The sequence below is a fragment of the Squalius cephalus genome, assembly GCF_949319135.1.
Source record: "Squalius cephalus genome assembly, chromosome: 5".
NCBI lineage: Eukaryota > Metazoa > Chordata > Actinopteri > Cypriniformes > Leuciscidae > Squalius > Squalius cephalus.
The window spans coordinates 24,120,221-24,146,255 of NC_137126.1; the positions used below are offsets into that span (position 1 = coordinate 24,120,221).

Genomic DNA, 26,035 nt, shown 5'->3' on the forward strand with positions numbered 1-26,035 from the left:
AAATTGCTCAAGCTGAAAGTACCAAAGATGTTTTGGTAGGATGTGATAGTTGTAGAAATTTATGTTTATAAAAAAGAAAGATTCAGGACAATAAATAATAAATAAAGCAAAAGCTCAGCTATTCTGGCAATTTGAGTAGATTTATCATGCTTTTTTGATGGATTTAAGGCTAGCATGTGTAATACGCTCACAGATTAAAGGATATTACAGATTTACGAATGCATTCGCTCTGCCAAGAATCATGGTGGCTGGTACAAGGTAATCCATTATAACATGAAGTAAACATTTCAGAAGGTAAAATAAAAAAGAATAGTAATAATAATAATGCTCTGAATGCTTTGAATGTTTATATCCAGGTAAAAAACAACAACAAATAACAGAGTAAGAATGTAAAAGAGTGAATGCACAGTATTCCTGTTGCTCAAATGGTGCTAGCAACGCCAAGGTAATTGGTTCGATTCCCAGGAAATGCATGAACTAATTAAAAGCAATGTTGGATAAAATCATCTTCCAAATGCATAAATGTAAAATTACTAGCTAATACTAGCTAACATCACGTAAGCGTCTTACACCACTTTTTGTTTCCAGTTTTAAAGAATATCTATTGGATGATATTTTACAATTAAAATTTGTGTCATACATTTACAAAAAAATTTATATATATATATATATATATATATATATATATATATATATATATGCTATCTAGTAAAAAAATGTAAATGATAAAAATGATAAACAAATCTGAATATATATATATATATATATATATATATATATATATATATATATATATATATATATATATATATATATATATATATATATATATATTTGTTTATCATTTTTATCATTTACATTTTTTTACTAGATAGCATCAACTCCTTTGGCAAGATTTAAACCATTTCAACTTACCACATTGAGTTTGAGCTCCATGTTGAGGACACCTCCACTATCCAGCACTGGCATTAGGTTGATGGCAAATATCGCTGCCCGGTCTGGAGGGATGGAGATGTTGGGTCCGAAGAAGATGTAAAAATGAACTGAAAATGTGTCCAGTTCATTTCGCAGCGTTGGCCGGATGGGCCAGCATTTATTTGTGTCGGCTATGGGTGCTAAGTAAGTGATGCTGTCTTCAGCGTTCAAAAGAGATCCTTGATCAGAACCGTTCTGGGGGACGTTAGGCAGGCTGGCTGCAGGCAGGGTCTCTGACAGAGAGAAACCCATCGCAGTGCCAAATGACTGGGGCATGTTCATAGCTGAGGAGCCCTTGGAGACACTGGGCTTGGAACAGTCTGCAGAGAAAAGATCAAAGGAGATGTTTAAAATTGGGACGGCGCACGTTTTCCGCTGAAGAAGCTAGTTACGAGAGATGTGAAATAAGAATGAAATAAAGATGTCTTGAACTCTGACGAATCCCTTGACTGAAGCTGACAGCTCAAACTCTACACTCAGGTTACTCTGAGGCTAAAAGCATCTTCCTGTCATTCCAGTCTCTTTGTGCTAGATCTGACTAGCATTTCAGCGGAGACATACTTTTTTTCCAGTTTCATGCATATACTTAGATGTCTGCGGCGAGATGAGAGGCCAGATGACTGCTGAAAGTGACTATGTAGTATGAATTGATCTAAGTGGGGTGTATGCTGTGTTTTAGGTAGCACCACAGAACGGCCAAGGGAACGGCCCGTTTCATCATATTTACTTTTATGGGTCTCTTAGCTCTATGCAACTTTAAAGTCAAACACACAAAACACTTCAAAACCCTTATGTTTGGAGTGTGAAGTCTTCATTCAAATGGTGACACATTCTTTCATCACAAAAACAGTGTGTCCCAAAACACATTAAAACGAGGGCATGATTGTTCTTAGCATCTTTTAATTGCGGGCTTTGTCGTAACATGGTACTTTGTAAATTAGACGGGATTACAGAACACATTTTGATTAAATGTAAATTTGCAAAGCAATGCTGCGGAATTGAGATAACTAATTGGCACTGATGAATACAATAAGGAAATTCTCCACACATCTCACTGTTTCCTGATTGCCTCAGGGTGTGAACGTTCAGTTATGCTACCGAGTAACTCAGGAGTCTTACAGTCATATTTCTCTTCGCACCCACGACTATTGCAAAATGCAGTGAAACAGGTGCATGGTTTCATTATTGAAATGTCAGGTCGCTTTTTTTATAGTGCGGTTCAAAAATTTGTGGTCTTTAAAGCAACACTAAAGAACTTTTCCTCTTCGGTCGCCCTACAGGTTGGAAGCGGAATTGTCCATAACCGCGACCCGATCTGGCAAACTTGCATAGTGCGGTTATAGCAGATATAGGGCCGCAAAGCGAATGCAGAAGTGCCTTTTACCCTGTTACGACTTGATTAACCACTGAAACGATTTTGGAAACATTTTAAGGTAAAAAAAAAAAGTTATTTAGTGCTGCTTTAAGATAAATAAAAAAAATAAAAAAATTATAATGTCATAAGAGATTTCTATTTCAAATAAATGCTTTAGAAATTTATATTTAAAGATTCAAAAATAACAAATATAACAAAATTACAGTTTCCACAAAAATATTGAGCAGCATGTCTGTTTTCAGCATGATTGGACTGGAGTAATCACTGCTGAAAATTCAGCTTTGCCATCACAGGAATAAGTTACATTTTAACATATATTCAAATTCAAATATTTCACAAAATGTATACATATATATATATATATATATATACATATATATATATATATATATATATATATATATATATATATATATTATTTTCTTTCTTTCTTTTTTTTTTTACAGTATTTTGATTAATAAATGCAGCCTTGGTGAGCATAAGCTACTTCTTTCAAAAACATTTGAAAAACATACAGACCCCAAACTTTTGAACGGTATTGTGTGTTTAATTTATTGTCCTTAGAGGGTGAAATTGGGAGAAACATCTCAACAAATCCCGGCATGCTCGAGACTTGATTAGTACGCAAATCCTGCAGTGTTTATAAGCCCTCACCATCTGATCAAATCAACTCTCTTGGCTCCTCTGTAATTACATCTATTTTGCCATGAAATGTCATTATGATTCTTGCTGACAAAAGCAATGATGGACAAAAGATCACAATTAGTGAGCCGAGGACATCTTTGAGGGCTCGTACTTGAACATGCTGTCTGGTTCAGAATGAGGATGTGTCATCATGCGCTCTATCCAGCACCTGTTTGGCCACAGGTCCTGTAGCTAAAGGTTCGCTGTATGTACAGCTCAGACTGTGAAAATTACATGATAGACCTGCATTTAGAATCCCTGACTCATTCTCCAACTTACTTTTGCCTATATAGATTTGGAGATGGGGAACAATATAAAGGGAAAGTGTCAGAGATTTGTCAAGGGATGGTTACCTAGCAACCAAACATCCAATCAGCGCAAAACAATGTCAGAGTGACTTTCCTGGCAAGAGTTTCACATGAAAATATATAATTATTTATATACTTTGTCTTTTTTGTACAGTATATACTGAAATTAACACATTCCAGTGTTCCCTGATGTTGTTTTAAGGAAAACAAATGGGAAAACTATTTGGATTGTGATGGATTTGCATTAAATTAATTTACAGCAGTTGCACACCAATTAAACTATAGATGGTTTATGGGATGACAGTGTCATGTGTTAACAAAAAGATGATGATCCTGTTGTTCACCACTGAGGGGAAAAAAACATCACAGATGTTGAGACAAGGCAACCTAAATAAATTCTGTAAGCCTTTTAAAAAAAAAAATACTATAAACAAAAGACAAACATACGGTATAGTGTTTATACGTATATGTGATATACTCTGAAATTATCTGGTCAAAAACCTTGAAACTCCATTTGAGCTTCATTTTGGTAACATGTTATTAATGTACCAAGTTCTGTCATGAAACTCTAGATAGCACAGGCTGATGGGTCCTTAACGCAACCTGATGAATTTTACATTGTGTGATACATAGTGTGATACATCTATCACTACATAACATGGCACAAGCTGATTGGTCCCTGTCACGTTTGAAGCTAATGAGCTTGCTGCTCAACATTTATATAGCTGGTTAGGGTTTGCTATAGCAGTTTGAAACCCTTCTGAAACCCTCCATCTTCCCCAGCTCCACCTGTATAGATCTGCTATGGGTAATTTTATATATGCTACTTGTACAGCAGCAGTCTGTCTTACATGCTCACAGCACAATGCAGTGTTTAATTATTTACAAAATACATTATGTGGTTTTTTTTTTTTCCATTTCCTGAAATGTAGATTTTTTGGAGATATAATAAAATGCATCCTTGCTGAATAATAAAAAAAAATTATAATAATCTTACTAACCCCTAACTTTTGAATGGTAGTGTAGATAAAGTTAAATATGCCATAAAAAATAAGTAAGTCTACATAACTGGGTAAGATTATCCTAATCACTGAAATATCTGGCATACACTGTTACAAGTCAACATTAGCTCTCATAATTCAGATACTTTTTTTTTTTTTTTTTTTTGCCAAAAGTGCATATCGGCAAACTAATCAAATGTGAACAAGTCATAATTAGTGGAATATTAATAAATCAGTTGAAATTAAGCAAAAGAAAACTGTGATCAGTGCTCAGAAAAAAAATTAAGAAAAGAAATGGAAGGTGTGTTTTAGAGTCAAATGCAGTCCGTGCCAGCCACAGTTATGCTAGCCAAACCGCACGTAGCCTACACATATGGGCTGTTATGTACAGGCTGCTTTTATCAACAGCTCTGTGAACACCTAAAAGATCCAAAAGCAGTGTGATGTGTTTGTCAAGGGACGCTACATTCAGTGCTGCTTTTCACAGGTACCTTTAAACACTATGGGAAAAAAAGTTCCTCACCTCCCACTGGATATTCAACTTGAGATTAAGCTGAACTCATCTGCAGTAACACATCTCTCTTTAGGGTCTCACAACAACTGAAAGGGTTTTGATACTGACAGACTGAAATGATGTCGTCAAGCAGTGGAAAATAATTCCTCAGAAAAAGCACAACCAGTATATAGGTATATATTTTTCATGAAATTCACTCTTGGAGACCAATAAACCCTTGACACTGAAGCCAGCGTAGACCTTTTGCAACAACATACTGCCATCAGACTGCTGTACACAAACTTCACCGTGTTATTCGCTTGTGGTTGTCATCGAGCGTTTGTTCATTTTTCACTCAATGTCAAAATCGCAACCGAAAGCAAAGTGGTATCTAGAATGCATTTCCTTGAGGCGATACCTTTGCATCACCAAGGCCTATTATTACACTTGCAGGCTTTCTGGAAACAAACTTTAACTGGCAAGTTTAAAACAAGATTGGCTTCTGACCGTTTCGTGAACCCAGCCTCTGGTGATATAAAAGCATGTAAATCTGCTTTCTAGGCTCTGAGACTGCCTCTCTGAGACCTACTCAGATCAAAGTTTCACTTCTTAACTAGTGCACATGGCTAATGCAGCCTCACTTTAGCTAAGTACCATTTGAATGGTACTTCTAATATGTATGATCAAATGTTGCTCAAATTCGGGGAGATGTGTGAGATGAGGAGCCTGAGAGAATAAGCTTGCACTGTTATGTAACTTTGAATTCATTACACTCACTTCTGCTAATAAATGTGTTTGTTTCATGTGGTGATTTAGATAGATAGATTCTTAACTTCATCCTTGATGTGGTGATGCAATAAAAGTCAATTGGAAGAGCATACAAAAGGTCAAAAGGTGCGTGTAGTAACGATGAAAAAAACAAATCAAGTAAAAAACAAAGACAACATCATGCTGTACACAACTTGTCTCTCATGCTGAGTTACCAAAATGACCCCATTATCTGTGCATTTCTGTTGGAGGGAATGGTCATTTCTGCCATAGATGTCTGTCCACCATGTTATTGTTTCTCTTTTTCTTCTCCTTTGTATCTCTTATGACATGGGACACCAATAAAGCCTGGTGTGCATGCAGTGCTTTCTAATGAAAGTGTGCTGGGCTCATTATTGATTCAAATGCAATGTGAAAAGAGAGAATAATGTCACTGAGAGATTAACAAGGCAATATCTGTTGCTGAGGAAACAGGTTGCTGGGCTACTGAGCACTTTCTTTCTTTCTTTCTTTCTTTCTTTCTTTCTTTCTTTCTTTCTCGTATTCACAACCACCCATTAATGATGTGCAAAACAATCCATCCATCGTTTATTTGTCTATCTATCCATCTATACGTCAGTCCGTCTGTTTATTTGCCCATCTGTCTGTCCATCTATTCTTCTGTCTATCTGTCCATCCATCCATCCAATCCATCCATCCGTCTGTCTATCCATCTATTCATTCGTATTTCTGTCCATCCATCCATCCATCCATCCATCCATCCATCCATCCATCCGTCTATCTGTCTGTCTGTTTATAAATCCATCCATCATCCATCAACTTGTCTTTTTGTCTCTGACTGAATGCTGCACCCGCTGTGTATGTGAAAATCACAAGCACAGCATAATATAAGCTTTAAAACTATGCTGATTCTGAAATAATGGAAAAGGTCAGATCTTACAGTTGAGCACAAGCTGAGACTTTCATTAAACTCCCACAGTGGCATGAGGAGATGAATGAGAGGAGTAGACAGATGAGATGTGGGTGGTTGGTGCACGTTCCTCAAGTAGATTCCTCCCACAGACTCCTGCCAGTGCGAGTCACACCCCCAGTCAGAAGGCTACAATACACAGGACTGTACTACAGTAGAAATTATGCAAGGTCTCTCTTCAGAATCAGAGGCGGTCTAGGTCCTCTTCTGAGATGGCCTCTGGTGGAGGTCAAGTAAAACAGAGAGGAGAGAGGAAATAACTCCTGCTCTATTGCTATGGCAACTGTTCTGTGAGAGGAGAAAGGTTTAAGAGAGCATATTGAACAGGAGGCTTGCACAAATGCCTTTCTCTTCTGCAGAGAATTAAAAGGTGCTAAAAGAGTGCTATTCATTACTTTACATTGATACAGTAAGGGCAAACTGTACTTCAAAACATGAGGACTCTTGAAATGTATTCAAATGTAAATATATTTTCTATCTAAAACTAATTGAGGATTCAATAAATAGCCCAAATGAGACAAAAAGAAAGAGCTGAATGTATCAACATACTGTGCAATGATGCAAGTGAATACAATACACTCCAGCTGACGTATTTCTCAACGTTTTAAAAAGTTCATTCATCTGCAGAACAGATGAATGAACACCATTCACTGTAGCCTTCATTGGTAGAAAAAACTGAAATATTGATGAAATGGCCTTTTTCAGAGATAGCAGATGCTCTTTTCTTTATTTCTAATTTCATCATCATGATCTATCACATTCTATTGTAATTACTAATTACCAAAATGTATCATTACAAGACATGATTTCTCAGGCTCAAGGTGTCTCAGAAGATCAATAAAAAGACAGATAGACAGAACAGTTCTTGTTTTACACTGTACAGATTTGTCAGGCACATCAGACATACAACTCTGTGAAAGAAAGAAGAGAAACTTGTTAATGGGGACTTTTAAAGATTTTCACATTTTACAATGCAATACACCATGAACAACACTGATAATCTGCCAAACATTCATTATTCAAATAATTTCTCAGCCTCAACATCCAAGCAAACAGGCAAAACCATCTCTGAACCTGAATGTACATATATTCTTCTTATGACACTGCTATGTAAAGTGTAAAAACTGCCTTTGGCATGTATGACGCATAAGAATCTGACTTTCAACTTGACTTTAAAGTAAAGGATATGAAAAGCCCTTGCCCCAGGGTTGCATTAGGAATCTTTCTGCATTAGGAAGCCCAGTGTACCTGCAGTCTTCTGCTGAGAAAGACAACAATACTTCCCTTATTCCACTGATAGCACCTATTGTACATCAGACACTTGCACTTCAAAGGATGCTTCACAATTTAAAGATGTCTGAGCTACCAAGTGTATTACTAAAGGACATGTCTGAAGTCTCACGCCATTGCACATGTATAACAAATACAAAAAAAAAAGTTCTCCTTTTATTTCCAAATTAAAATATGATCAACTGATGAAAGTAAGTCAGTAACAAACAGAACATGACAATCAAGATCAAAAGACGAGGAAGCACAGCACCTCGCCACTTGGTCTATCTTGAAGAAAATAACCAAGAGGAACTGAGCAACTGTCTACCATATTCATAACAACATTCAGCTCCAGTCACTTGCTAAAAGCTTTAGTTTTCATGCTACATCAGTTTGGAAGTGTTCTGCCCCTCACAAACTCTTCTGTACGTAACAGCGAGGTCTTGAGCTCACAGATGCTCTTGTCCTCTGTGGGACACACGTCAGGCCCACTGAGATCTCGAATGTTCATTCTATTCACACTCACTAAAAGCAAAAAGTGGTTAAAAATGCAACCAGTGAGTAACAAGCACAAGCGTTTGCTTTTTGCAAGACATTTGCTTTTTGTGTCATGAGAGAGAGTTTTGATAAAAACATCCTTGTGTAGTCAACTTGATTCAAAAACTCATTGAAATCTTAGCACAAAAGTATTGCAATAACCTAAAGCACATTCAAGTTCTCAGACTCCTCAATTCTCCAGTAGATTACTAAGAGTGCCAAATACCGCTGTCAAACAGGTGTTTCTGCACCACAAACGGAATAGCTGTTTTCAAGCAGGATTTCACACACATTCCACCCATCTCCCACTGGTCAGACAAACATATCTAGTCCTGCTGCACTATTGGTTGAGCCAAAATTGCTGTTTCAGGATAGTTGGGATGCTTAAAAAAAAAAAGGTTCTTGTTTTGATAGTGCTACAGAACCAGTAGTCTCAGCCTCAGACCCAGATTGGCTGAACGTCTACTCTACTGCATATGGCACGCAAAATTGGAAGCACTTCAGGAGTTTCTAAGTTGTCATCTAAATGGTTGAATCCTACAGGATTTCTGGGAGATGTGTGTGTCGCATTTTTTAACAGTCTGCCTGGAAACAAAGACGCTGTGATGCCAAACCCCCTCACAATGAGCGCTTATCAGGATAAACATTGGATTTAAAATACAGTTTCATGCCCCTAAACATGATGCGGAACAAAACAAACTCTTATTGGTTGCTTTACATGTCAGTTAGTCGGCCTCTGGACGGTCCTTGGCCAATGAAAGCTGCTATGGAGTCCAGACCTTCTGTCGTCAGTCTGAAGGTCTGGCAAACGCGAGACTACCAAACCAGTGTTTACACTTTTCAGGGAAATAAACATATGAATGGCTAACTTACAGTCTTTGTATATTGTCTGTAATTAACTGTAAAGAAAGTATTTTAATAGCATTAAAAAGCTTAACATAAGATTAAAGTGGTGTTCTCAGTGTATCACACAGCTTGTGTACTGTACAGACCTTAATAAGAGGGAAAGATCATCCATTAAATGCAAGAGTACTACCTTTAGACATTTGAAAGACATATTTGATCATTAAACCGAAGGGGAAAAAAAGGTTTAATAAAAAGAGAGCAGGTGTTTTATCCTGTAGGAACTTGTCTGCATCTGTCACTGTCAGCAACACACTTTGAAAATGACAAACTACTTCAGGTACTGGCAGCGATATTGACATAAACATCAATTTCTCTACCACCAAGCTTTTGTTATTCTACAGAATAAATCCTGATTTGAATATATATATATATATATATTTATTTATTTTTTTCACAAACATCATTACAGTTTTTGCCCTCCTGAAGCTCAAACAGTACCGCATGATTCTAGAAACGCCAAGGTTCATGGGTTTGATTCCCAGGTTATAAACTGATAAAATGTATGCGATCACTTTGGATAAAAATGTCTGCCAAATTCATATATGTTAATATTTCAAATGCGAAAAATGTGAAGTGTAATTTACAGAAAATACAAACTAAGCAGAGGCTATTTACCAAAATTATTTCATGAAATATCTGAATTTCATTATTCATTTTAGATATTTATTTTATTATATAGAATCAAGCATTCCAGAGAGCCATGTAATAAATTAAAATTGTATTAACACATTCTGGAAACTTCAATTCTCGAGGGACTTAGTTACAGGCAGAGCAGTGTAAAGGTTGAGAAAACACACTTTCAAGCTTTCTAGGAGAGACACGGTGTACATCCACAGATAAATTGCTGATTTCACTATCTCCCGACACCAAGAACGTTAGTAAATGCACTGGTGTGATCCACCAAGACACAGGGGCGCAGACAGGTCCTCTGTCCTTCTGTAGCCGACACAATGCCTCTCGCTGTAGACATCTTCCTGACAACAGTACTTACAGGGATTCCTGTGCCGTACCGAAAAATGCAATCATCTCTGTCCAGGCTTTATTGTCTGAGGGGGATGAAAAGCTCTTCCCAGCGTTTGACCGTTATCTCAGAACGACGTTAAACAAGGTCATCTTCTATCTTGTAAGATGGATGGAGTTATTATTAAATATCTTTGCAGGCTAATGCAGGATGCCTGTCTGCACAGAGTGGCATTAAAGTTTAATGCACGAGGTGTTCCGACACAAGAGGCAAAAAGATAAAAGTAAACCAAGAATATTTTGGGAAGATGAATCCCCTTCATCTGCAATTTGACACAAGATTACTCATGGAATATTTACAACAAAACTCAACTATTTTTTGTTTGCTAGACAGTCTCCTGACAATATGCATCTGCTGGTCTCCCTGCCTGCTTCAGTACGACGTGCACATATTTTTTTATGCTGTTCACAAACATAAGTGGAAAATGAAGCACACTCTAAATCCTTTTTAATTGGTCCTTTGATTCCACAGAGTCCTGATAATGACGGGTCAACAAGCACGGGGAAGTTTTTTTTCCCCCAGCTGAGACGCTGTTGTTTCAGGTTAGACTTATTTTCTTTTCCCTCTTTTACCCATTATAATTTCTTTCTTTTCTGTGTTTAATTCTCACTCTTGCACAACCATAACAATAAATGGCAGGAGGGCCAGTGTCAAACGGAGGCTTATCAGTCTAAAACACACGTGCTTTCTTTTATCATCAACTTTGCATACTCTTCTCATATTGGAATGCCCTTATTTTTGGTGTTCGTGTCATGTGTAATTTTATTTCTCAGCACCCCGGCCAATGAATATTAAATTGAGGAGCGAGTGGCCCTTGTTCTAACTGATATGTATTGGTTAGCTGTTCTGTTGGTCAAGTCAGACTAATCTACATTGCCATTAATTCAAAACAGAATAGTGAAATTAATTGAATCTTTTGAAAAGAAAAGAAAAGAAAAGAAAAGAAAAGAAAAGAAAAGAAAAGAAAAGAAAAGAAAAGAAAAGAAAAGAAAAGAAAAGAAAAGAAAAGAAAAGAAAAGAAAGGCATATTAATTAAGAGTTTTATTTTTGGAATAGTTTAAAGTCTTACAGCAGCACACAAGCTGTGATAAGCAAATTCTTTATTAATTGCAGCCGCTTTATTCTGGACTTCAGTTAAATGAGCCTGTACCGAGGAACAAAGAAAAATAGGAGTGGGCCAAAATTTATATGGTGGTCATGAATTTTTTTTTTTTTTTTTTTTTTTTTTTTTCATGCATGCATGTTGGTTCTATAAATGACCTGGGGTGGGTTTCCCGAAAGCATCGTTGGCCAACTATGGTCGCAAGTTCCGTCGTTACCAATAGAGTTCAATGGACATTGCGATGAACTTGCGACCATAGTTGGCCAACGATGCTTTCGGGAAACGCACCCCAGGTTCAGTATCCTGCAGAACATAAAATGCCATTTAATGTGAACAAACATACAAGCAGAACTTTTACATTAGCATGGCATGAACTAAAATCGCCTTATTTCCTTTGAATGTAAGTTGTTTGAAAAAACAAGGCATGAATTCCCATTTTCTTGTTGTTGGGACACCACTGAGTCACAATGAAATTCATTTCAAGTTTTCTTTTGTGGAAACTAGAAAGCACATTGCAACAAGATGTTCTGTGCAAATTTGAACAAAGTAACACTTGATGGATATATCGTGACCAATCATGAGATTCTGGGAATTTCTGTTCCAGTCACACTGAGGTAAAATATCTATGACATACTTCATTTCTGAATTCAGAAGAAAAAGAGAGACAGGAGGGAAAACATCAGACCTTCTTTGTGGAAGGTACATTTCCCACACAGCAGCTCATGGTGCTTTCAAACACTGCTATATACAAAAATTTCAAACATTTCTATAAACTACCAGTTAATCACTAATGTAAGACCATCAAAAGTGCATGCACATATACACAATGCTTTGGGTTTTAAATAAATGAATACATAAGATTTATCAAATACATTTATAATCTTGACTTACAAAAAAATCTATTTCAAATAAATTCTGTTCTTTAGAACTTTCTTTTCATCAAAAAATCCTGAAATAAACATATCATGGTTTCCACAAAAATAACAGCACAACAGTTTTCAATATTGATAATAATAAAACATATTTCCTAACACCAAATCAGCATATTAGACTGATTTCTGAAGGATCATGTGACACTGAAGACTGGAGTAATGATGCTGAAAATTCAGCTTTGCCATCACAGGAATAAATTGCATTTTAAAATATATTCAATATTTTAAAACAGTTATTTTAAATTGTAATAATATTTCACTATATTACTGTTTTTACTGTATTTTTGATCAAATAAATGCAGCCTTGGTGATGATAAGTGACTTCTTTCTAAAACACATACACTTGCACAGAGGAAAAAGGGGAAAAAAATTCCTTGTGTCAGATGACAGGGTACAAACTAAAACTTATTTGCATGTACAGTATAATTGCATGCTGACAGACTGTAGAATGAAAAAGAAACACAGCAAAGCCAACAAACAATGCATTTCACAATGCATTTCTGAATATTTAAAAAGAAAATAATATATCAACAAAACATAAAACTGATAACATTGCACCGATGCCACTTTTGTGGCATGACGTCATAGACAGTAATGGCATTATAACAACTTTGCTATCTAATTTTGTTTAAGAGGCACATTACTTAATATTTTAGATGGGTTTATGTTGCTTTTTAGCCCTTATCAGGTGGCCTGTTTACGGTTATGCTTTTAATAAGATAAAAGAAAGAATGAGAGTAATAACTCTAAGAGCAAACAATGTCTAAAATAAGCAGGAACAGTCATAAAAGTGAAACATTTCCATCAATACAATTGATTTTATAGGAAAAGCTCAGCGTCTATTCTGGCCTTCCCCCACCTGCCGCAGTAAGTTCTGTAATATCCAGTGATGGATTCGTTATAGCTTGTTTTCCCCGCCGTGTTGAGCATACAGCAGGTAATTAGTTTACTGAAACTAATGTCTTGTGTTACTTCTGCACCAAAGTCCTGCTTCACTTCACTAATTGACTGAGTAATTACACCAGTTATCTGAAGCCATATCAACATATCGGCCTGCTGACTAAGTGCCTTTTGATTCATTAACGTATATAAAGAGAATGACTCTATCAAACTTGTCTACTGTTATTTTCATTTTTAAAGCTACAGTCAATAATGTTTGGTTCAAGTTTCATTGTCTTTTATTTGTCCCAATAGTTTCATACTGACACATACTGTACCATGGATTCATTTAGATTATTAACCACATGGCATATCAAACTAAAGTAGTTTATCTCTTATTTTGTTCTTTTTTTTGTCACCCCCCACATGGCTTGCATGGGTTTGTTGTTAAAATTTGAACTATCCACTTAACACATTGGTTTTCCTTCTCTTAAATGAAGCGTGGCAGTCCAGTGATGTGCAAAAAAATGTTCTCTTAGGTATTAACAACTCAAAGTGTTGTGCTGCTGATGGAGAGGAATATTTTTAATTTTAATAATAATAAAGAGAATTAAACATTTTAATTATGCAATGGCATGTCATCTAATTCTGAAAATTATTTGAAGAAATCCACATGAATGGCTTGTAAAAAATATGATTGCAGGCTTTTCTGGTTAGTGTGTCTGTGAGAAAATAAACAATAAAACATTCAATCACAAAGGCGTTGATGCCGTTGAGTGCTTTTGTACACATGGTAGAGTCACTGTAAAATGAAGAAAACAAACCCCAGTGTTTATTAGAACAACAATAATAATAAATTAAAGACTACACAATTAATGGAGTGGAAAAATTAACATAATTAATCAAAAAAATTTGAATGAAACATTTCTGAAAAAACATAATTTCTGCATTTCACATTCAACAATGAATGCTTAGCATAGTGCAGAATCGGCTGACAACAAATCACCAGCAGGTGCTTTCAGGTTGACAAGTCTAGACAATGAGTGAATTGTTTTGAAAAAGCTATTTCCTGTAAAAAAAATCTCCAGCATAAGATTGTTCATATAGATATGATACACATATACATACATACATATATATATATATATATATATATATATATATATATATATATATATATATATATATATATATATATATATATATATAATATATTTCAAAAGTATATATAATATTCAGTGCAAGGGTTATTGATTGGTTGATTGGTTTCTGAAATGCAAAAAAACATTTCAAATGTTGTTGTTGTTGTTGTTTTTTCCTGCATGAGAGCTGTCCCCAAAAAACGTTAACCAAGTTGACACCTGTCATTTGGTACAGATGCTGATTGCTCACAGACTTTGGTGTCCTGCTTTGGCCTTCAAACACATTTATTTCGACATTAACGACAGATCCAACTTAACCCTTTAACCCCTGAATTTGGAACATTTTGCTTCTCATGCCAGTTGCAGAAAATGTAAAAGTCAATAAAAATGCAATTCACTGTGTGAAATTGGTTTATGGCCCCATGAAGGTTGGACATTGGGTAGTCATGGCTACCGGCGGGCAAATTACACTATAGTTTGCATTTAAGATGCTGTGTTAGAAGGTCACAGCTTCAATATTCTCAAAGTGAGAAAGCTTTTCAATATTGGTCATACGCATGCACTTTTTATTCATCATTTAGAAAATGCAACTGTACATTATCATAGCACACTTGAGCTCTAAGGTCTATAGGCCAAGGTTTTTTATACAAAACATTTTCTACCTTAAAGGGTGTTAAACCATAACCAAAGTTAAACTCACAAGAAAATACCAGATATTCATGAGACCAGCTAAACAATCAATAGCAATAACAATGGGGCTTTTTGAAAACACAATTATGTTTAACTACCTTATTTGTTCTCCATTTTGTGTTACGGTTCCCAATCACATTTGTGCTGATGCCATTACTGAAGAGAAATATGCCTCTGTAGAGAATGTAGTTATTTCATTCAGTGTTGAATTAGCTCATTTCAGTCCTTGGAGCTCTGAAGGGTCTAGATCTATTAACGGTCATATCACCATGTTAAGACACTGTAACTCATTATTAACGGTGATAAGAACACATCAGTCTCAATTAAGCCTCCTTTTTATTGTGTTTTAACCTCCTCGTCTCTTTCAAGATTAAATGGATCCAACGAGCAGCAGAAAAATGTAGAAAAATGTCAAATCTCACATTTGCATTGTGGCTCTCCCAGTTCATCTCCAACACGTGTGGCGTGAGCCTCAAACCCTTTCTGTTGATGCTTCAATTACAGCTGTGTGATGAAGTGCAGTTCGCAGGCTAAAATTTGGAGCTCATTGTTTTGAAATCCCACTACTGGGATCTGTTTCTATTTGGCTCTGTGGATGTCTCTCAAACAAAGAGGACTCCCTGAAGCCTGGAGCTCATGAGTGATTAGCACAATTAATGATACTATCGACATGGCCATTTGGTGTTACCAATGGCAACATGGGAAGTAAAACTAGGAAAAAAAGAAGAAAAGAAAAAAAATCAGGCTCAAACTGCAGTGCCATGAGCTGCAATACTGCAAAAATCAGGCTTTACTGCAAACTAAAATTGTACTGGGGTACAACAGCTGGAGCAGTACACGTAAAAGGACAACTTTGGACAATCTACTGCTAAAATGTGCATATTAGTACCTTAGAGTAGTAAAATGTACTTTTAAGGTATTACAAGGTACAATTCTGTACATAGTGTTGGTGTTTAGGTGGAGTTAGAAGGTTGTATAAGTCTGCCGCCCAAAGAAAAAAAAAAGAGGTGTCAAACTTTTTAAGGATTGACATTTTTGCAAATTTTTTATTATCCAGATTGGATTTAAGCAGGTTGATTTTTATATTTGTAAAACCTTGGTGTATAAAGTCCAGGGGTCAGTTGCATGAAAAAAAATACCAAACTAGCATTTAGCCAAGAGGTAATCAGTCTTACTTATCAGAGTCAAATGAGACCAATCTATGTTTTTATGTAACTGAATTCAACAACGTATCGCTAGACTTAAAGAAAAGAATTAGAGGAACATTTTGAAAAACTGTTCTAAGCCTCAGAACTTGGTGTAAAATAAAAGAGAGCACATGGAATTTACTAAAGCTAATTTACAAGAGTATGAATGAATGCTATTATTGAAACGAGTGAATGGGAATGTTTTAAGCATAATAAAAAAATTATAATAATTCTCAAATCATCCAGCAGTTTGACTCCTACACGTATCATGTGTTTGACACCCCGATCTAAGAAATCAACTGAACGTCCATAGCATGTCTTTATTTAGCAGACGTACTAGCAACAGGCCACAACAATATATCTAAAAAAATAACACTCTGGACATGATTCACTCAGATTAAATATTCACTGTATCTCATGCAGAGAAGACCTGACCAGTCTTGATAATAATAATAATGCTGAAACAAATGTCCAATTTCACATGACTATAATAATGTTTGAAACTTTGCCAGCATTTTTAATACATCTACTGGTAATTTCATGATCTTTTAGGCTATGACATAGCAGTAGTTTAGTTCATCAGAGCATCATATAAAATCTGAATTTTAATAATTTTAGTTTTTCTGTGAGTTTGACATTTGTTTCACCCAACAAGTTTGTTGTAAAAATAGCTGAGAGGAAATGGATTCTATGCACACAGCAACTTGGTTCTTGTTAAATTTACAAATGGTCTGTTCTCTCCATTAAGACCATCAAGAGAACTGAATGGTGTAGAGAGACAGCAAAGGAAGGACATGAAGAGTCAGGCTGGCTTGGAAGATGGGAGAGAGATGGCAGCCGGCCAGTATCTGCTGTTCAGTGAAATTGATCAAGGTAAGGGGAGCTGGGTTCAGAATAATTGAATTAAGGCTGACAGAAGCACTGACCAAAATCTTCAGACACAGGTGATACTACAAGGTCATATGATACAGGGTATGGACCATCATAAATGGTGAAAAATAGCACAGAGGGGAAACGAATGACACTGTTAGATTATGTCTAACATTACCTTGATTGCAGTACGGTTGGGTCACTAGATTAGCCACAATTGCATAATAAGTGGTACTAATAATGGGCGAACAAAGGTATAGCAGGACACTTAAACTTAATCACCCATCATTTCGCGTATATGCTTCCATTACTATAAATCTGCATTAATCCGAAATTATGCAATTACATTGATGTGTCAATTACATTTGATTCATGTTTCAAAAACAAAGCCAGGGACAAAATATCAGAAAGCGCCTCACTTTATATGTACTGACTATCGTTTTACTTTTAACAAATATATATATTCAACTGTAGTCTTTGCACGGAAGAATTTAATCATCAACAACAAATATGAAATATCAACTAGGAGCAAAAACACTGTTAATGCAAAAACCTCCCATGGACTGCTGTAGGCTAGTAGTACAAATCTTAGGTACTTATTAAGTTGATTTATGTCATGAAAAGAGGACTGAATGCATTAAAAAGGAATGTGAGAATGTGAGATTACTTTAGCCAAAAGTCAAAGACTGAAATCATGATATTTTTAATCTATTGTAATGCTGTAATCTTTTGACAGCCCAAATTCATTGAGCAAAAAAGATTTTGTTCCTCCTTTATAAAGGCAGCAAATAGTCTGAGGTGACAAAATTGACTCTCAGCCTTGAATGTGACAGAACATCACTGCAGTAACTCCTTGCTAGACAGGTTTTTCCTTTATCAGCTCCTTACGCACACAGATAATGCTCTCCGCAGGTACACCGTCTCATCATGGCCAATTGTTTCCCCCTGTGAGTGCTTTATCTAAGCTGGTCTGAGACTGTTCAGCCTCATTGAACATCAATGGCCCTCCTCTTCATCCCCTCTTACCGAGCCATCAGCGCCAACATCCCTTGGCATCAAGGCTGTAACAAAGGCAGGGATTCTGCTGCACCACAGGATGTGGAGGGAAAATGGGGGAACAGACGAACAGAGGAAACCTCAGACAAAATGAGAAAACATGGTAGATTTGATAGAAGCAAGTGGGGGATTTTTTCTAAAAGTGTCACTCCTGTGAGTGGGGAAATTATATTTTGACCTTGTGAACTAGAGGTGTTTTAATAGGAAAGTCACTTTAAGTTATAATATAGTAAACAATATTTAAGTGCTCTAAAAATTGAGATCCAATCAGACATTCTGACAAAAGCAGGTCATATGAACATACATGGATGAGCCAAAACATTATGACCACCTGCCTCGTGCATCGATGAGCCTTGGACGCCCAACACCCTGGTTTGTCCTTCCTTGGACTACTGTTGGTAAATTCTCACCACTGCTGACCGGAAGCAGCCTTGCTCCATCGCCTTGCCATAACAATTTGGCCCTTGTCAAAGCCCATTTCTCCTGCATCCAATACATTGATTACGAGAGCTGATTGTGTTTGCTTACCTTCTTATCTACCCAGACCTTAATATGTGGCCTAGTTAGGAGATGATCAACGATATTTGCTTCACCTGTGACTGGTTTTAATGTATTACAGCTGTGTAATTTGAAATATAATGTACAGATTTAAGCAGAAAGAGTCAATTTGACTCAAAGCGAGTCTTTTAAGGTGAGCATGCAACTTCCTGATGATGCAATGATATGGTCCATGTGACTGAATTGAGTCCCCCATCTATTTCACACTTTGCGAGCAGCCCAATTGCCATATTTATCACAATGACTCAAGACACGTAAAAGTATGTAATTCATCAACACTTCATTGTAACATCAGGCAGAAAAAAAGGCGGAGGTTCCAATCCATGACAGGGTCCTCATCTGAGCCCACTGAGGTTCTAATTTGTCACAGAGATTCATAACAAAACCTGTCTCTCTAAACACACTTTAATTTTCCAACTCCACCTGGGCCATGAGAACACCTGCCTTTGTAAAAACCCTTCTAGCAGTGAAGTCTGAATACATTCCAGATATGCTCAAATGCAATTCATTGCAATGCTGAAACCAAACAATGACTTGGAGCCATATGCCTGTAACATTTGTACTGTCGAATCCTAATAAAGAATTAATGAAGCCCGGATCAAACCATCAAGCTGTTGCCATCTCATTTGTGCTGGACTAAAATATTTCCACCAAAATCTGCAGGGATTGTTGCAATCAAAAGCCACCTTCCTAAAAAATGATGGTACCAGGTGGACCTATTCATATAGTGTGATTTCATGTTACGGGTGGAAAGCCCATGGTTAATGACATGTCAGAATCCAGAATATTGATTCTACTGTATTGTTGGTTCATTACAATACGGATTCCTGCCCCTAAATTTAACCAGTTTAATATATGCTGGTAGAAATATGATAAAATAATAATAATAATAATAATAAATTATACACATGGTGGCCCCAAAAAATATTTACAGTACTAGTAAGTATCAATGCATTAATAAATATCATCCCATAGTAATAGATAATAGTAATTAACAATATACAACGCACTAAGGATTGATGAGCTGCTGGGTTCATGAATATTAATCACATTGTCAGCATTCGCTCAAACTGATTTGCTGAAATCAAAACAGGGAAGGTAATAGATGAGCGCCAGCCAATGAGATTGCCGTTTGCGCATTAGTTCCGCCCACTACCAGAGAAACCGGCATATATTCAACTTGTTCTTAAAAGCTGAATAATTCCAAATGAACTCCATTATTTTGACAGGAAAATACGAGAAAGAATATCCGTCGATAGACCGTCGATTCTTCGTGGTATGTAAGAATCTCGCTCTCTCTCTCTTTGCGTGTGTGTGAGAAACACAGCACTCTTAGCAAAACGACGGCGAGTTGTGCGCATTCACACTAGTGTTTACAGTACGTCAAATACAGGTACCCTGCACATCCATTGAGCTGAAATACTACAGATTTCTTCATGAAGAGCGAATCTCTCAAGCGCTCAGTCAGAGTGTTGAGCGAGTGAAAATATATCTATGTTAAACTTATACTTCTAATACACACACACACTGGCGAGTAAAATCTAAGAATGTATTAGCCAATGGCTAATGATAGACATTATTTAGTCGCCCAGAGTGAAGATTTAGTCGCATATGCACTCGCACTGGCATTGTAGGGGGTTGAAAAGTGTGCTGAAACTCGCGGTTATCATAAGGGGTGTGACATTTCGGTAGACCAATCACATGGTACTGATCCAGCCGACCATCAGAGCACACTGCACTTTTCAAAGGGAGGGGCTTCAGGAACTAAACAGAGCGTTTCTGACAGACTGGGAAGAGAGGTATGTGAAAAGGTTTTTTGAACATTCAAACATGAAAACCTTATCTAGTAGACCCCAAAAACAAAATCAAGACTTTGTAAAAGGGGATTGTAATGGCCTCTTTAAAACAAGTTCTTACCTTTAACCTGAACACCAATACGAAAGTAGACATCTGAGCTACTGAGGTAACGCTCCACCAAAATATAGTACCACTGCTCCCAGGATGGCAGTGGGACCTCTAGCTCACAGGGAACATTCTCTCTGCAGTCCATTGCGCTGGAGTTATGCACCGGCGGGGCTCTCGAACGGATCTTCAGCAGAACCGGACAGATCTCCCCGCTCCTGTTCTTTGTATTGCAGTCCACAAGCTGTACCTTCACTCGAGAGATGTAGTTTGGGATGAACACTCTGCCAGGTACAAAGAAGAGAAAGGTAGAGGACATCTGCTTTAAAGCTACACTGACTGTAGCTGACATTGTCTACAGAGACTGCACTGAACAAAATTAGTACGCTTATTGAAATGCCAAGGAAACATTTGAATGGGAATGTGTTTTTGTACTCTCAGGAGAACTTCAGCACATTTCAACAAACTTGTTGACAACGCATAAAACAGTCAAGTGATATCGCTTGGTCTTAATTTTCTACATCAATAACAATTAATCAGGAAGCTAATGCAAGTTGCCCTTTTCAATTGAACAGAGATTGAGAACAACCGTGAAATTAGAATAAATAATTAATATCTAAATTTTTGGCCATGACGCCATTGGCTTTGTCTGTTGGTTTTTGATAATTAACGATATGATAACGATACGATAATTAACGATATGAACAGCACACCAACTGCTCAATCAAACAGAACACAATTTGTTTACAGATCCGCTGGATTGCTTTGGGAAAAATGCGTCTTGGAACATAAACTTGATCTTTGCAATTTGCCTTGAAATTAAAACCTTAAAAAAATAATTTATTGCATGGTTAATTTATCCCTTCGTTCAATTTTATGCAGCATTGTTTTGCATTTCACAACTGATTAAATACTATGTCCAAGTTTGAATAATACAAATTCTTATAAAAACTTCATTTAATCTTTGTCAGTCTCAATGACGAGAGCTATATAAAATAGTGTATACTAAGATCCAGACATCCATTAAACAGCTAATGTTCAAGTCTCACAATATGCAATTTACTGTCCTTCTGAAATGTCCACAGGAAACCAGCTTTTAATGATACAAAAAGCCCATCTTCATAATGTCCAGTGCTCAAGGTCTTTTCTGTGTACTCTGGTGTTTATGAATGCATTTCATCACCTCTCCCTCCTCCATTTTCCTCTTTTTCATTTAGAAAGACTTTATTTGCTAATTGAGAGGAGAGCTTTAATATCTGAACCTAATGAGAGTAGAAGCCTGAAATGGAGGGAAGCTTGAGAGAAGGATGTGTGTGGAATGGTAAAGTGTTGTGAGCAGAAAGAGGCAGAGAGAAGGTGAGAGAAATGCACGGTGTGTGCGTTTGAGTATCTGATAAGGAAAAGAAGTCTGCAAAGGCACCAATAAAGAAATGTTCACATCTTAAAATAATAGTTTTATTCATATTATGAGTTATTACGCCACTTTTCAAGAGTTTGGGCCCAGTAAGATTTTGCATTTATTTGATCAAAAATACAGTAATATTGTGAAATATTATTTCAATCTAAAATAACCATTTTCTATTCGAATATATATTTAAAATGTAATGTGTTCCAGTGATGTCAAAGCTGAAATTTCAGCATCATTACTCCAGTCTTAAGTGTCACATGGTCCTTCAGAAATCAGTCTAATATGCTGATTTGCTGCTCAAGAAACAATTCTTATTATTATAAATGTTGAAAACAGTTGTGCTGATTATTACTTTTGTGGTAACCGTGATAAAAAAAAAAAAATCAGGATTCTCTGATGAACACATTTATGAGCATTTATTTGAAATATTTTAAAAGAAACATTATAAATGTCTTTACTGTTACTTTTGATCAATTTAATGCACCCTTGATAATTAAAAGCCTGGTAAACCCTGTATACATAATGGGAACAAAGTGTCCCCACAAAGATGGCAATATCCGAAATCCTTGTCCTTGAGGGGACATGTTTTGGTCCTCATGAGGAATAACAAATCATACTAAGTTATATTTTTTGAAAATGTAAAAATGCAGAAAGTGATGGGAAGGTTTATGGGTAGGGTTAGTTTAAGGGGATAGAATATACAGTTTGTATAGTATAAAAATCATTACATCTAAGTCACCATAAAACGTGTGTGTGTGTGTGTGTGTGTGTGTGTGTGTGTGTGTGTGTGTGTGTGTGTGTGTGTGTGTGTGTGTGTGTGTGTGTGTGCGTGCGTGTGTCATTTAAAATTAGTCACTCACTTGTAGAGTACAGATCTATTGTGAAGAGGAATCATCTGGTCAATGAAGTAACCAGGATACAGCACTGAAATGCCAATGAGCCTCTGAACAATGAGCTGAGGTTGAAAGAGGTACTGACATTCCTCATGAAGACCCTGCACAAAAAAAGTGAAACAAACAGGAAATGGATTAGTTCCAAGCTAAATCCACCCAGTATCCATATTCAAATAGACTGAGCCATGAAATACAGTATCACAACAAAACACATGTGTACATGCATATCATGATATGGAAATGCCCATAGAAGGAGGGCAACTCCCACTGAGAGCCTTATGATCACTTCAAATGGAGGGAAAATGTCATTGCATATGCATCGCTTCTGATGATTTGCTGTGTGATATTTCTCATGCCCAACTGCACAACAACTCCCACCTCAGACTCTAAAGAAAAAGATCAAACACTATTGTCGTTTCTCCACTTGGTGAATAATTCAGATAAAAGATTTTGAACTGTCTACCATTTTAACTGATGCCAAACAAGTGGAGTATCCAACCAATAGCTTGCATTTATTAATTCTCCTCTATATTTACGTCTCTTCATATAGAAGACACTTTTATGCAAAGTGACTTAAAAATGAGGAATACAACATAAGCGATTCATCTTAAAGTGGCAGGAATGCTTTCTTTTTTTTCTTTTTTTTGAGAATATAAAGAAGTGCTGGGATTAAAAATTCATGGATAAAAAAAAATATAATAATAATATAGAGCTCAGGGGGAATCTGATGCATTTATTTTGCAGAATCGGATTATGCCAGACATAAAACGATCTGTCAAAAAACATTGGTTGCTTGTTGAAAGTGTAAGGTCTTAAATCCAGCACCTGTGTAAACAACAAATGGAAATCAGGTCAGTATAACTTTTTATTTATTAATAAATAAATAAAAGAAATAAATACATGTATTTTGCAAGGACACATTAAATTGATCAAAGTGGCAGTAAAGACATTTCTATTTCAAATAGAGTCTGTTGTTTTTATTTTTTTAATTGCCAAATAATCTTGAAACAAACGTAGGTATCACGATTTCCACAAAAATGTTAGGCAGCACAATTGTTGTTTACATCGATAATAATTAGGAATAATATTTATAACAGGAATAACAGTATTCTAGAATGATTTCTGAAGGATCATGTGACACTGAAGACTGGAGTTTTCATCAAAGGAATAAATGATATTTTAATATATTTTAAAATAGATATTTTAAGTTGTAATAATGTCACAATATTTGTACTGTATTTCTGATCAAATAAATGCTGCCTCTGTGAGCATAAGAGACTTCTTTCAAAAACATTACATAAATCTTATCGACCCCAAACATTGAATTGAATGTCACTGAATATCTACATTGTATGTACAGATTTACAACTGACTACTAAAAACTGAGCTGTTTTGTATTCACCTTTACAGGATCCAGGTTGGTAGTACTATCAAGAGATTCGTAACTGTAAAAAACACACTGATCTCAGCATACGACAGATGTTGTGGTGTTAACTCTAATTAAAGATCCGATGAGTTTTATAGATTCACAGACAGTTTTCACAGTGCAATTGCATGAAGAAAAGGCAGGTGGAGGGATAAAAGATGAAGAGGAGGTGGGAGAATTTACAAATTACAAGGTGGCAAATTACAATGCAGCATTTCATCATGGAAACCTCGTCTTCTCTCACGCAGGTACTTCTGCCCTAAACACATTCATCATTGTCAAAAGGCGTAGTACAACCCATCCTCCCCTCTCGGCCAACCCTTTTCTTACCATCTTCACAGAGAGATACAATCACACCAAACATGCAGGTTTTAAATATCTAGAGAAGCATACATTATCTTTCCCGAGTGCACATTCCCCTTTTTCTGTCGTTTGTACTGGACAACAGCCAGAGACGTGGGGTCATTTTCACTGGCTTTTTTTATATGCACAGCGCTTTCGAATGTCAACCGCATATCACTGCTGGCTTCCTGTTGAGGTCAGTCAGCCATGTTATTACTTCATAAGGTAGGGAGAGAGAGTCTGCTGCCACATCTGTCAGTTCAATGCAGTTGAACAATAACCGAGTGACGGCAACTTGCAATACTGAAGAGAGGGGGCGGGGCAACGGAAAGAGCTAATTGGCTTGCAGTGGATTGTGATTAATTATGCTGTGGGTTTCACTTCCTAAATAGTCATCCTGTCAACAACAAATGTGTCTGTGCTGCATTACACTTTCAAAATTCTCCATGATGTGATTTAGTATATCATGAACATATAATTGTGAAATTAACAAAGGCTTTCATCCACTAAACACTGGGACACGGATGACATGATTATGACATTGTGCATTAAAACATAGCTGGTAACATTACTGTATAATACATCATCGTGCATTTTCATTGTACAGTAGCTGTTGAAAACTGCAGTGAAATAAGCGTTCAGAACTTGCCCTGCATTTTTTTGTTTAAGAACACTACCATTTTTTTTTAACACTACCATTCAAAAGTTTGGGGTCAGTAAGATTTTTTTTTTTTTTATAAATAGCTTATATTCAGCAAGGATTGGGGTAAAGACTTTTACACTGTTACCAAAAATGTAATTTATATATATATATATATATATATATATATATATATTAGGGCTGTCAAACGATTAATCGCGATTAATCGCATCCAAAATAAAAGTTTGTGTTTACATAATATATGTGTGTGTATGGAGTATAATTATTTTCTATATATAAATACACACACATGCATATTTTAAGAAAAATTTGTTATTTATATGTAAAATATTTATATATAATATAAATTATATATAATATAAATATATATATAATATAAATATATATACACAGTATATACATGCAAATATTTCTTAAATATATACTGTACATGCATGTGTGTGTATTTATATATAGAAAATAATTATACACCATACACACACATATATTATGTAAACACAAACTTTTATTTTGGATGCGATTAATCGCGATTAATCGTTTGACAGCTCTAATATATATATATATATATATATATATATATATATATATATATATATATACAGTACCAGTCAAAAGTTTGGAAACATTACTATTTTTAATGTTTTTGAAAGAAGTCTCTTATGCTCATCAAGCCTGCAGTT

General features: G+C 36.1%; 1 protein-coding gene across 3 annotated transcripts in view; it reads right to left on the reverse strand.

Annotated features, from left to right (window-relative positions):
- The window catches only part of tmem8b (transmembrane protein 8B), a 149,312-nt gene that overhangs the window by 50,809 nt on the left and 72,468 nt on the right, over positions 1–26,035 (reverse strand). For all 3 annotated transcript variants that reach the window (XM_079871423.1, XM_079871422.1, XM_079871421.1), the window contains 3 exons: positions 22,894–23,027; positions 20,641–20,909; positions 916–1,295 (listed from right to left, as the gene is read on the reverse strand). In XM_079871423.1, the coding sequence (XP_079727549.1) occupies positions 916–1,295; positions 20,641–20,909; positions 22,894–23,027 (783 nt within the window). The remainder of the gene's footprint in view (positions 1–915; positions 1,296–20,640; positions 20,910–22,893; positions 23,028–26,035) is intronic.